Source organism: Haliotis rubra, unplaced genomic scaffold (assembly GCF_003918875.1).
Source record: "Haliotis rubra isolate DU_JTF1 unplaced genomic scaffold, ASM391887v1 Scf604, whole genome shotgun sequence".
NCBI lineage: Eukaryota > Metazoa > Mollusca > Gastropoda > Lepetellida > Haliotidae > Haliotis > Haliotis rubra.
Window position 1 is genome coordinate 468,363 of NW_025767307.1, and position 14,313 is coordinate 482,675.

General features: G+C 40.5%; 1 protein-coding gene and 1 long non-coding RNA gene across 2 annotated transcripts; both read left to right on the forward strand.

The window, feature by feature from the left end:
• Window positions 1-154: 154 nt before the first annotated feature.
• Window positions 155-4,044, forward strand: LOC124255629. The gene is made up of 3 exons (XR_006892711.1): window positions 155-286; window positions 3,161-3,317; window positions 3,797-4,044. It is a non-coding gene; the product is annotated as an uncharacterized LOC124255629 (long non-coding RNA).
• Window positions 4,045-5,162: 1,118 nt separating this feature from the next.
• On the forward strand, window positions 5,163-9,511 carry LOC124255636 (solute carrier family 23 member 1-like). Its single transcript, XM_046689533.1, has 3 exons — window positions 5,163-5,426; window positions 6,084-6,179; window positions 9,249-9,511. Exons 1-3 carry the CDS (start codon window positions 5,171-5,173, stop codon window positions 9,509-9,511), a joined length of 615 nt encoding a protein of 204 aa, XP_046545489.1. The 5' UTR covers window positions 5,163-5,170.
• The last annotated feature ends 4,802 nt before the right edge of the window (window positions 9,512-14,313 follow it).

Below are 14,313 nucleotides of genomic sequence, written 5' to 3' on the forward strand. Positions count from 1 at the left end.
GAGCCTGACCACCCGATCCCGTTAGTCGCCTCTTACGACAGCCATGGGTTATTGAAGACCAATTCTTACGTTGATCTTAACGGGTCAGACAACACTTTTTTAAGTTTACACAAAGCACAAGAAATATTTTATAATATATTTCCACAGTGGCATTCTGCTGACCGTGCTGTTTACGTTGTACCTGGGGCACGTCTCTGTGCCCTTCCCCACACGTCTCTGCTGCAGGGCACAACACAGGAGGGGAAAGAGGAAGACTCATGGCGTGCGCATCTTTCAGCTACTTCCGGTACGTAGAAACAATCTTGTGATGACCAATAAACATGTGTCTGTTGTTGTGTTTGTTGTGTCTTTGTTTGTGTTTGTTGTTGTGGTTCGTGTGTCAGCTGCGTCTATTGATGTGATGTGTGCATCTGCTGTTGTGTGTGTTGTGATTGTTGTATCTGTTGTATTTGTTGTTGTGATTGTTGTATCAGTTGTATCTGTTGTATTTGTTGTTGTGATTGTTGTATCAGTTGTATCTGTTGTTGTGATTGTTGTATCAGTTGTATCTGTTGTATTTGTTGTTGTGATTGTTGTATCAGTTGTATCTGTTGTTGTGATTGTTGTATCAGTTGTATCTGTTGTTGTGATTGTTGTATCAGTTGTATCTGTTGTGTGTGTTGTGATTGTTGTGATTGTTGTATCTGTTGTTGTGATTGTTGTATCAGTTGTATCTGTTGTGTGTGTTGTGCCAGTTGTGATTGTTGTATCTGTTGTTGTGATTGTTGTATCAGTTGTATCTGTTGTGTGTGTTGTGCCAGTTGTGATTGTTGTATCTGTTGTTGTGATTGTTGTATCAGTTGTATCTGTTGTGTATGTTGTGCCAGTTGTGATTGTTGTATCTGTTGTTGTATCAGTTGTATCTGTTGTGTGTGTTGTGCCAGTTGTGATTGTTGTATCAGTTGTTGTGATTGTTGTATCAGTTGTATCTGTTGTGTGTGTTGTGATTGTTGCATCTGTTGTTGTGATTGTTGTATCAGTTGTATCTGTTGTGTGTGTTGTGCCAGTTGTGATTGTTGTATCTGTTGTTGTGATTGTTGTATCTGTTGTATCTGTTGTGTGTGTTGTGCCAGTTGTGATTGTTGTATCAGTTGTTGTGATTGTTGTATCTGTTGTGTGTGTTGTGCCAGTTGTTGTGATTGTTGTAACTGTTGTGTGTGTTGTGCCAGTTGTTGTGATTGTTGTATCTGTTGTGTGTGTTGTGCCAGTTGTTGTGATTGTTGTAACTGTTGTGTGTGTTGTGCCAGTTGTTGTGATTGTTGTAACTGTTGTGTGTGTTGTGCCAGTTGTTGTGATTGTTGTATCTGTTGTGTGTGTGTTGTGCCAGCCAGTGTTGTTGATTGTTGTTGTATCTGTTGTTGTGTGTTGTGCCAGTTGTTGTTGATTGTTGTAACTGTTGTGTGTGTTGTGCCAGTTGTTGTGATTGTTGTAACTGTTGTGTGTGTTGTGCCAGTTGTTGTGATTGTTGTATCTGTTGTGTGTGTGTTGCCATTTGTTGTGATTGTTGTAACTGTTGTGTGTTGTTGTAACAGTTGTTGTGATTGTTGTATCTGTTGTTGTGATGTTGTGCCAGTTGTTGTGATTGTTGTAACTGTTGTGTGTGTTGTGCCAGTTGTTGTGATTGTTGTATCTGTTGTGTGTGTGTTGTTGTGCCAGTTGTTGTGATTGTTGTAACTGTTGTGTGTGTTGTGCCAGTTGTTGTGATTGTTGTAACTGTTGTGTGTGTTGTGCCAGTTGTTGTGATTGTTGTAACTGTTGTGTGTGTTGTGCCAGTTGTTGTGATTGTTGTATCTGTTGTGTGTGTTGTGCCAGTTGTTGTGATTGTTGTAACTGTTGTGTGTGTTGTGCCAGTTGTTGTGATTGTTGTATCTGTTGTGTGTGTTGTGCCAGTTGTTGTGATTGTTGTATCTGTTGTGTGTGTTGTGCCAGTTGTTGTGATTGTTGTAACTGTTGTGTGTGTTGTGCCAGTTGTTGTGATTGTTGTATCTGTTGTGTGTGTTGTGCCAGTTGTTGTGATTGTTGTAACTGTTGTGTGTGTTGTGCCAGTTGTTGTGATTGTTGTAACTGTTGTTGTGTGTTGTGCCAGTTGTTGTGATTGTTGTAACTGTTGTGTGTTGTTGTGCCAGTTGTTGTGATTGTTGTATCTGTTGTGTGTGTTGTTGCCAGTTGTTGTGATTGTTGTAACTGTTGTGTGTGTTGTGCCAGTTGTTGTGATTGTTGTAACTGTTGTTATGTGTTGTGCCAGTTGTTGTGATTGTTGTAACTGTTGTTGTGTTGTTGTGCCAGTTGTTGTGATTGTTGTATCTGTTGTTGTGTTTGTTGTAACCAGTTGTTGTGATTGTTGTAACTGTTGTGTGTGTTGTGCCAGTTGTTGTGATTGTTGTAACTGTTGTGTGTGTTGTGGCAGTTGTTGTGATTGTTGCATCTGTTGTGTGTGTTGTGCCAGTTGTTGTGATTGTTGTATCTGTTGTTGTGTGTTGTGCCAGTTGTTGTGATTGTTGTAACTGTTGTGTGTGTTGTTGCCAGTTGTTGTGATTGTTGTAACTGTTGTGTGTGTTGTTGTGCCAGTTGTTGTGATTGTTGTAACTGTTGTTGTGTTGTGTTGTATCAGTTGTTGTGATTGTTGTAACTGTTGTGTGTGTTGTGCCAGTTGTTGTGATTGTTGTAACTGTTGTGTGTGTTGTGCCAGTTGTTGTGATTGTTGTATCTGTTGTGTGTGTTTGTGCCAGTTGTTGTGATTGTTGTAACTGTTGTTGTGTGTTGTGCCAGTTGTTGTGATTGTTGTAACTGTTGTTGTGTGTTGTTGTGCCAGTTGTTGTGATTGTTGTATCTGTTGTGTGTGTTGTGCCAGTTGTTGTGATTGTTGTAACTGTTGTGTGTGTTGTGCCAGTTGTTGTGATTGTTGTAACTGTTGTGTGTGTTGTGCCAGTTGTTGTGATTGTTGTAACTGTTGTGTGTGTTGTGCCAGTTGTTGTGATTGTTGTATCTGTTGTGTGTGTTGTGCCTGTTGTTGTGATTGTTGTAACTGTTGTGTGTGTTGTGCCAGTTGTTGTGATTGTTGTAAGTGTTGTTGTGATTGTTGTAACTGTTGTTGTGATTGTTGTAACTGTTGTAACGCCAGGTTCTCCTCAGCATCCTCCTGGTGTGGGCGGTGTCTGGAATCCTCACCTACACTGACGTTTTCCCGGCAGACCCCTCCAGTCCCAGGTTCAGCGCCCGGACTGATGCCAAGTCCAAGTTGATACAGCGCACACCCTGGTTTTACCTGCCTCATCCAGGTGTGGCAAAAACTCTAAAATAATCCTAACACAACCAACAGGTGGTTTGTTCTTTGTTTAACGCCACACTCACTAATATCCAGCGTTCCGTAAATAATCGAGTCTGGACCAGGCAATCCTGTGACCAATATCATGAACATGTGACATGTGTCAACCAAGGCAGCGAGCCTGACCACCCGATCCCGTTAGTCGCCTCTTACGACAAGCATGGGTTTCTGAAGATTAATTCTAACCCGAATCTTCACGGGTATAAGAGGATTTTACGTGCACTTGGTATGAAAACTGGGAAAATTTGTATCACTTTTATCAAAATTTGCATTTTTGTCAAAAATTCTTTTTGAAAATATTAAAATATTACATACAATAGTCGAAAAGTATTTCTAAGCACTAAATTTTGTGGCAATTTGGCAATTCCAGGTCCTTTGCAGCAAACTCAAGTACACATCTTTGCTGTACAAAAATCATGCGCTCTGTTTCAGGCCAGTTTGGCGTGCCATCGTTCAACATAGGACTGTTTGTGGGATTTATAGCATCGTTCCTTGCCTCCATTATTGAATCTGTCAGCGATTACTTTGCCGCTGCCAAAGCCTGTGAAGTCTCTACTCCTCCGAAACATGCCGTCGACAGGGGGATATTTATAGAAGGACTCGGGGGACTACTTTCTGGAGCCGTTGGCTTCGGCCTCTCTACGACGTCCTACACGCCGAACATTGCTGCCATGACGATGACTAAAGTATGTTCGCTTGTTTAAACAGTATTTATTCTAAATAAAGACAACACGTACATTAGAAAGACTTGTTATATAGATCGGGGCGTGGGGTAGTGGTTACAGCGTTCCCTCGTCACGCCGAAGACCCGGGTTCAATTTTCTACATGGGCGCAACGTGTGAAGTCAGTATCTGGTATTGTTGGAATATTGCTAGAAGCGGCGTATCATACAGATCATAGGTGATGATTTGGTGATTTTACGTGCGCTTTCCAACATGTGTATTTGACGCGCGGCCACAAGGGGAGGTATTTTGTCGGGTTGTTAATGGTTGCTAGTGATTTCCTGGTATTTGATTGGCTAACCATGCTTTACGTTGCCTTTATATTATCATTAAGTCACGCCCACTGACGAAACACTGTGTCTTGATTGGTTGATATTAGAATGAGCGGCGATTGTGTGTGTTATTACGATGTGCTTGTGTTTGGCGACAGTATAATATAAATCTGACGCATGTTGTGAAGTAAATGTTGACACATTGAAACATCCTTTTATCCATGAATTGACTTAAGTATGTTTTCGTTTATAAAGTTTATGACGTAAATAATCGGTGGTACTATTACGTACATGAACTACATGTATAACTAAATATCGAGTATTTTCTCGCTGCTTCAATTCATTTCTTGCTGCTTCAATTCATTTCACGCTGCTTCAATTCATTTCTTGCTGCTTCAATTCATTTCACGCTGCTTCAATTCATTTCTTGCTGCTTCAATTCATTTCTCGCTGCTTCAATTCATGTCTCGTTGCTTCAAGTATATTTTTGTCTCTTCGAGCTTCATGTATATTTTAAAAAAGGTTCTCGTTACTTCAAACATGTTCCCGTAACTTCAAGACTCTTTCAAAACCTCTAAACTTTCAAAATTTCACGTTTTTGAAAAATACTTGAAGCAATGAGAAAATAATCGAAGCAATTAATCGAAGTAACGAAAAATACCCCAAAAGCGCCTACAAAATACCCGAAGCAACGAGAAATTCCGCGTAAAATAACATTTTATGCTTCAAAAATGGCAGCTTTAGTTAAAACGAGCTCCGTTGGGTTAAAGCATAACATGTATCTGTGATGCAGACAGCCCACCGCCACATCATGTATTGTGCCGGGGCCGTGATGTTGTTGCTGTCGGTGATGGGGAAGGTGGGTGCTGCTCTGGCCACAATGCCGGACCCAGCTCTGGCAGGGGCTATCGTGGTGACCTGCGGAATGATGATCACCCTCGGGCTGTCCACGCTGCAATACGTCAACATGAATTCCTCCAGGAACCTTATCATCATTGGGATGGCACTGTTTATTGGTGTGTTCCTGCCAGCGTGGTTAGAAACCTACCCGGAAGACTTCCGTACAGGTGTGTCTCCAGTTCTAACTTTCTAATTTCCTGTGTGTGTTTAATGCTTGTCGTAGGAGGTGACTAACGGGATCGGGTGGTCAGGCTCGTTTACTTGGTGAGGTGAGGTGAGGTGAAATTGGGTTTAACGTCGTGCTTGAGAATATTTCGCTCATATGACGACGTGCATGCGTGTGTATGTATATGTGCGCCTGCTTGTACTAGCCCAGACTGAAGCTGGTTTTATAGTGCCAGCCCACTGAGATACCACGCCGCAGTGAAGCATGAATACCCCACTCAGACACATTATACTGACTCCGAGCCGACCAGTCCTTGTTGTACCCATTAATGCCGAGCGCCAGGCAGGGACCAACAAGTACCATTTTTTAACGTCTTTTGGTATGACTCGGTCGGGGAATCGAACCCGCGACCTTCCGCTCTCCAGGCCGTTTACTTGGTTGACACATGTCATCGTATGACTTGTTACGTTTATATCTCCACATGGGTTAAAAGTATAAGTCTGAATGCTGACACTCAGCTGAACTACAGCTAATGAACGACAATAACCTGGCTAATACGTTTTCCAAAGCAAAATAAACATAAAACACCTGAATCCATAATATAATCCTAATTTTTCGTGTTTGACGCTTGTATTTGAATAATGTACTTTTGTTTCAGGGGTGAAGGACCTAGATAAAATACTGACGCTAATTCTTGGAACTCCCATGCTCCTTGGTGGAACCATTGCCATATTGCTGGATAACACCACGAAAGGTAAACATTGTTATATATCTGGATTATCTATGATGATAACACCACTAAAGGTAAACATTGTTATATATCTGGATTATCTGATGATAACACCACTAAAGGTAAACAGTGTTATATATCTGGATTATCTGATGATAACACCACGAAAGGTAAACATTGTTATATATCTGGATTATCTATGATTGTTATATATCTGGATTATCTGATGATAACACCACTAAAGGTAAACATTGTTATATATCTGGATTATCTATGATGATAACACCACTAAAGGTAAACATTGTTATATATCTGGATTATCTGATGATAACACCACTAAAGGTAAACATTGTTATATATCTGTATTATCTATGATGATAACACCACTAAAGGTAAACATTGTTATATATCTGGATTATCTATGATGATAACACCACAAAAGGTAAACATTGTTATATATCTGGGTTATCTATGCTGATAACTCCACGAAAGGTAAACATTGTTATATATCTGGATTATCTATGCTGATAACACCACTAAAGGTAAACATTGTTATATATCTGGATTATCTGTTATGATAACACCACTAAAGGTAAACAGTGTTATATATCTGGATTATCTGATGATAACACCACTAAAGGTAAACATTGTTATATATCTGGATTATCTGATGATAACACCACTAAAGGTAAACAGTGTTATATATCTGGATTATCTATGATGATAACACCACTAAAGGTAAACATTGTTATATATCTGGATTATCTATGCTGATAACACCACTAAAGGTAAACAGTGTTATATATCTGGATTATCTATGATGATAACACCACTAAAGGTAAACATTGTTATATATCTGGATTATCTATGATGATAACACCACGAAAGGTAAACATTGTTATATATCTGGATTATCTATGATGATAACACCACGAAAGGTAAACATTGTTATATATCTGGATTATCTGTGATGATAACACCACTAAAGGTAAACATTGTTATATATCTGTATTATCTATGATGATAACACCACTAAAGGTAAACATTGTTATATATCTGGATTATCTATGATGATAACACCACTAAAGGTAAACATTGTTATATATCTGGATTATCTATGATGATAACACCACAAAAGGTAAACATTGTTATATATCTGGGTTATCTATGCTGATAACTCCACGAAAGGTAAACAGTGTTATATATCTGGATTATCTATGCTGATAACACAACTAAAGGTAAACATTGTTATATATCTGGATTATCTGTGATGATAACACAACTAAAGGTAAACATTGTTATATATCTGGATTATCTATGATGATAACACCACGAAAGGTAAACGTTGTTATATATCTGGATTATCTGTTATGATAACACAACTAAAGGTAAACATTGTTATATATCTGGATTATCTATGATGCTAAAACAACTAAAGGTAAACATTGTTATATATCTGGATTATCTGTGATGATAACACAACTAAAGGTAAACATTGTTATATTTCTGGATTATATATGATGTTAACACAACTAAAGGTAAACATTGTTATATATCTGGATAATCTATGATGATAACACCACAAAAGGTAAACATTGTTATATATCTGTATTATCTATGATGATAACACAACTAAAGGTAAACATTGTTATATATCTGGATTATCTATGATGATAACACCACTAAAGGTGAACACTGTTATATATCTGGATTATCTATGATGATAACACCACTAAAGGTAAACAGTGTTATATATCTGGATTATCTATGCTGATAACACCACGGAACGAAGAGATTGTTAGCAACCCACGGATGTAGAAGTTAAAATAGTCTACTCCTTATTGAATCACCTTTGAATTGATTCAGGACCGTTCCGAAATCAGTCTTACCATATTCTACAACCTTGGAACTGATCTTCAGTAACCCATGCTTGTCATAAGAGCGAGTAACGGGATTAGGTGGTCAGGCTCAATAACTAGGTTGACACATGTCATCGGTTCCCAATTGTGTAGATCGATGCAAATGCTGTTGATCACTGGATTATCTGGTCTAGACTCGATTATTAACAGACCGCCACCATATAGCTGGAATATTGCTGAGTGCGGCGTAAAATTAAACTCACTCGCTTACTTGTAGTGCTATGATTGCTTTGTGGAATGACGCCAAGATCTGGGCCCCGTTCCTCAAAGCGATCGTAGCGCTACGACAGTCATAAGTCTGTGTTAAAGTATGGGAGTTACGACTGTCGTAGCGCTATGATCGCTTTGAGGAACGGGGCCCAGGACGACTTAGGTAACGGTAATTATCAATACATTCGATGTGTTGTCCACAACAGATGTCTCACCCTTTCACCTGCACATAAAATACGCAACAGGTATACTTGTTTCGCCCAGTCATCTTTATCAATTTCATACACTATTACTTAGGCATGCGGGGAGGAGGGGTGGCCTAGTGGTTAAAGTGTTTGCACGTTCGATTCCCTACATTGGCACAATGTGTGATATTCATTTCTGGTGTTCCCTGTTGTGATAATGCTCGAATATTGCTAAAAGCGGCGTAAAACCATACTCACTCATTCACTCCACATACTCTCAAGATGAGCCTGGTGTAGCGACGTGATGTGAGGTGAGGTGAGGTGAATTTAGGTTTATCGTCGTGCTGGAGAATATTTCGCTCATATGACGACGTGCATGCGTGTGTATATGTATGTGCCGCTGCTTGTACTAGCCCAGACTTAAGCTGGTTTTATAGTGCTAGCCCTCTGAGATACCATGCCGCAGTGAAGCATGAATACCCCACTCAGACACATTATACTGACTCCGAGCCGACCAGTCCTTGTTGTACCCGTTTATGCCGAGCGCCAGGCATGGACCAACAAGTACCATATTTTAACGTCTTTTGGTATGACGCGGTCGGGGATGGAACCCGCGACCTTCCACTCTCCGGGCGGACGCTCTAACCACTACACCACGGAGGCGGTCTTGTAGCGTTGTGTTGTTCCGAGTGTTGTTCCGAGAATGTGAACCTCTGTGTTATCTGTGTGAGTTTTGTGTGATCGAGAGGTTAATATGAAACCTATTCCATCATTTTCAGGATCAAGGAAAGATCGGGGGATTGATGCCTGGCAAAATCATCTGGATACTGAAGTCCCCAGCACCAGTACAACACAGACGCCGATGGAGACGTCATCAGACAATACCTACGGGTGTTTCTGGCAAGGTAGACTGTATCAGTACCTGCCCTGCTGTTCTCGACTCCCCTTCATGCCTCCACGGTCAGGGACGGATTGTACCCCCACCCTCTTACAGTCGGGTGGGGCAGGGGACAATCCACTTCTGAAAGACTCTCTAGCGTAGTAGACCGCCTCCGTGGTGTAGTGGTTAGAGCGTACGCCCGGAGTGCGGAAGGTCGCGGGTTCGAGCCCCGACTGCGTCATACCAAAAGACGTTAAAATATGGTACTTGTTGGTCCCTGCCTGGCGCTCGGCATTAATGGGTACAAGGACTGGTTGGCTCGAAGTCAGTATAATGTGTCAGAGTGGGGTATATATGCTTCACTGCGGCATGGTATCTCAGTAGGCTAGCACTATAAAACCAGCTTCAGTCTGGGCTAGTACAAGCAGCCGCACATACACATACACACGCATGCACGTCGTAATATGAGCGAAATATTCTCCAGCGCGACGTTAAACCCAATTTCATCTCACCTCTAGCTTAGTTACCCCTCTGGGGCCAACCGTTTCATATTCTGGGGTGGAGGGAGAAATATATAAAACAAAACGAAAACAACACTTGCGCCTACCTCCAACACCACAAACTGTGTGTCCAGGTTTAGCCCGGTCCTCGTTTCCGGTTTTGTAACCAAGTGCAGGTAACTCTGCTACACCTATCAAGACGTGAACGTACAAACGACACAACTGGATGTCTCGCTTGTCTGAACAGTTATTGTGTGTGAGGAACGTTATCGACTATATGATTGTGGAACAATTTATCCATAGATGTAAGAAATTGCACTTCACTATCAAAGTTTAAATCGAGCATAATAACATCATTTAACTCAGCTCCACTGTACTTTTCTAACGGTATTAGAAAATTTAACATATTACATACTCAACTACGTCATGAAGCTAGTAGATTAAGGTACGATCTGTACAGAGTAGGGCTAATCATGTGGAAACCCATGCGAAAATGCTCATCCTTATTTCTTAGAATGTTCTTTATACAATCAACATAGAAAGATCATGCTTAAAGCTATTCAAGATGTATGTGGTAGTAATTCTGTGATTACATTATCTGTTATTTTAAACGGCATTGCAGATGTGACAAATCATAAAAATGAAATTATATTCAAAAATGTACTTCAACATATATGCAATTCTAAACGATTCCAGTAGTCTTCTCTCTATACACCTTTTGTATTATAACATTTCCCCCTGTTATCTTTCAGTCTTTGTCTGCCTCTGATTCTAATAATTGCTTGTAATGTAATTACGTATTGTAAATATCTTTGGAAAGGGGTTAAATAAGTTGAAAGAACTTGTCCCCGATCCTTTTCACATTGTGAATAAAGTATGTTTAAACTGAATTAACGTTATAAGGGCTTTAGTTCGGGATGTTCCAGTTTAAGCGCCTTTTGCATAAATGACAGATGAAAAAGTACGAAGAACTAACACGATAGGCAAACAGCTAAAAGACCATTTTCTAAAACAGGGCTAGATTTAAGAGATGTTAACCCAATTGCACAAGGTGCAACCTAAGATATAAACCTAGTTGCACCAGTCAAATTCCAGTTGCACTGCTTTTATTGCAATATGTAATATCAGAAATATGCTATTGAATTATTTAGATGTTTTATTCAGAAGTTTACCCACTCAAACCTTGACTTGCTCCTGGTGCAAGGTAGACTTATAACTAGGTTGCTCTTTGTAATATCGCCCTTCTACCACGACAGCTGCAGAGTGTGCAATTGTATGAGAAGGCTTTCCTGCTGGGTGAAGATGAATCAGTTGATTCTAATATATTAACAGGCTGAATGTGTTTTTTCTTAAAGATCAATGACGTTTGTTTTACTTTATGTATGCTTGTAGAATATTTGGGTTACGACCTATGGAATAACCTATTCTTGTGACATATGTCCATATATGTATGCAGATAGATTTGTTGTCTCGTTCCCAATAGCAAACTGCAATACAAGTTTATGCAAACGTTGTGTCCGTGTTTTCAACATCAATGAAATGTGTCATATCATGAGCACAAAGTTACCTTTTCTTGCTATGCGTAAATGTTAAAACGAAGGATTCAAGTTTTGGTAGGTAAATGTATGTTTGTAAGAGTGTGGAGCAGCGTTCGAAATAATCGCCGGCTCGGAGGCCCAGCGCCGGTTGTTATTGTATCGGGCCGTCAGTTTCAAATATCTGTAGGCCCTTGTGGCCTTCGGTAAACTATCTGTCTCTTTTTTCAACTGGAATCTTTCCCTTGTTTGATTTCTTTATTAACTTTCGGGAATCATACATGTTCCTTCATGTTACGAAAACTTACAGTTTCACTTCCTGGTATTTCAGCGCTTTGCGCATAGGAATGTCAACACCAGTCTCAAACAAATAAAAACGCCATAGATTTCGCTAACCGATTTTGTAGAAACAGTGTGAAACTGTGTACAGTGTAGTCTATTTTGTTTTTGTTAGTTTGACTTTAACAAAATGGGCCTGCAGATTTCATTCAGGGACTGTAGATGTTACAGCCTGCAGGCGGCAGCAGGCCCTGATGGCAAACTTGCAAACACTGCACACTGTGGAGGTGGGTTGACTACTTTGGGGTGAGTGGATCTCATTAGGTGGCTGGTTGAATGCATTGTATCGCAGCCTCGACCCGGAAGCGAACTAGGAGAATATAGTGCCTTGTTTAAATGGGCTGTTCTGTCTGTGCTAATTTTTTCAGGGTGATTTGTGGTAGCTTAAATGAAAGGTGAGACATTGTACTTTATTGCAAAATTCTTTTGGATCACAATCTACACAATGTATTGACACCAGCCTTCCTTGATTTGACCCCAAGTTCAAGGCTGTCTAGTGTGTTTCGGCTCGTAACTTCCCGTGACCATTGTTTACAGTGGATACAGCAAAATTGACATGGTCGATCCAGGCTCATATTTTGCTGGTTAGGTGACAAGTGACAGGTTGGTCAGCATGCAACAGGAGAACAGCCTACGACCGATATTAATTATGATGGACTGCCATGTCACTGTAGATAGCAGAGAAGGAAAATAATTGTGGTCTGAGGCCATATCAATGATGGGCGTTAACTGCTTTTAGTGGCATTTTAGAAGTTGGGAAGTACAATATAGAACAAACTTTATGGATAACAACTTCTTTTTATTCGTGAGTGCGACGTTTCGATACAGATTCTTGTACCGTTGTCAAGCATAATGGGACATGAAGAGGGGGGAAGTGTATATATACTGGATGTGACAATGTAACAAAGAAAACAACATAATTAATATAATTGGCTAGGCATCAACCCATCAACACCCGAGTGAAAGAACATCAGACCTCTGTTACCAATTCCGACAGCAAATCAGCCATTTCCGACCACATCAAAGCAAGCCCCAATCATCAAATAGAGTGGTCTGACATCACCATTCTCCCTAACAAACAAACAGACTTCACTAAACGCAAGCTCACCGAAGCCATCCACATCAAACGCCAAAAGCCCACCATCAACCGAGACCAAGGATACTTCATGCCATCCGCTTATGATGCACTCATCCACCAAGCCCAACCCACTGTATAAACTCACTGCTGTATAAACATGTCATTATTATTTGTACATCATTGGCTTCTACGCCTGTCCTTTGTCTACTCTCTGGCTTCATCAGCTTTCTGCCTAGCCAATTATGTTAATTATGTTGTTTTCTTTGTTACATTGTTACATCCAGTATATATACACTTCCCCCCTCTTCATGTCCCATTATGCTTGACAACGGTACAAGAATCTGTATCGAAACGTCGCACTCACGAATAAAAAGAAGTTATTATCCATAAAGTTTGTTCTATATTGAGCGTTAACTGGTGGTGTTTATAGAGAATACTACACGAGGTCTCATTACATACGAATTATACGAAACGAGTGTCCTTCCTAACATAGGAAGGTCACGAGTTTCGTATAATTCGTATGTAGTGAGACCGAGTGTGGTATTTTATTTATTACCCACGTCTTACATGCATTAAATTGACAAAATAGTGTATTTTTGTTAATATTTTGGTTTCAAACCGAAACCGGTTTCATAAAGAGGTTGCGGAAGAGTTTTGTCCTGTAGTACAATATTTGCATGACGCCATACTCTAATGACGTCACTGCCTTGGTAACCGACGTCACGATTCATGTCAGTTGTCATCGCCTCGTACAGCCTCCTACAGTAGACTACTCCGTAGCACCCCGTTTCTTGGTTTGCAGTTGCTTCATTCGGCTAACATCACTGGTGGAAACATTGCGTTTACGTTTTTTGACGGATATCATGTCTCAGTTCGACTCACAATTAAACAGCTACACGGCAACGTTCGCGATGTTTACATTCCCACAATGCATTTAAGTTGTAGAATGAATGGATTCACGTGTTTGTTATGAATGAAAAAATAGTTACGTCAGAATGTGACCTAACTGAGAGGTCATCGGTTATCCAATCAAATCGTTAGAATCTCAGGTCAAGTCGTTACGACACAGGTCAACGCGATACGACACTCGTGTGACGTACGAGATTAGTATGCAGCTACCCATACGTTGACCACGTGGGTAATAAAAGGAAATACCGCACTGACACTATTACAGGCGAAGCCAACAAGACAATCCTAGAACCATAACCAGTGTATGTCTGAGATTCGGACACCCTTTTCCTTCAAGTCATAGATTCACACATGTACATTTGACATTGCCTTTGTGTTGCCGATCTCATGAAGAAATAACACCAGTGACAAATGAGTGAGTGAGTTTAGTTTTACGCCGCACTCAGCAATATTCCACCTATATGGCGGCGGTCTGTAAATAATCGAGTCTGGACCAGACAATCCAGTGATCAACAGCATGGGCCTGACCACCCGATCCCGTTACGACAAGCATAGTCGCCTTTTCTGGCAAGCATGGGTTGCTGAAGACCTATTCTACCCCGG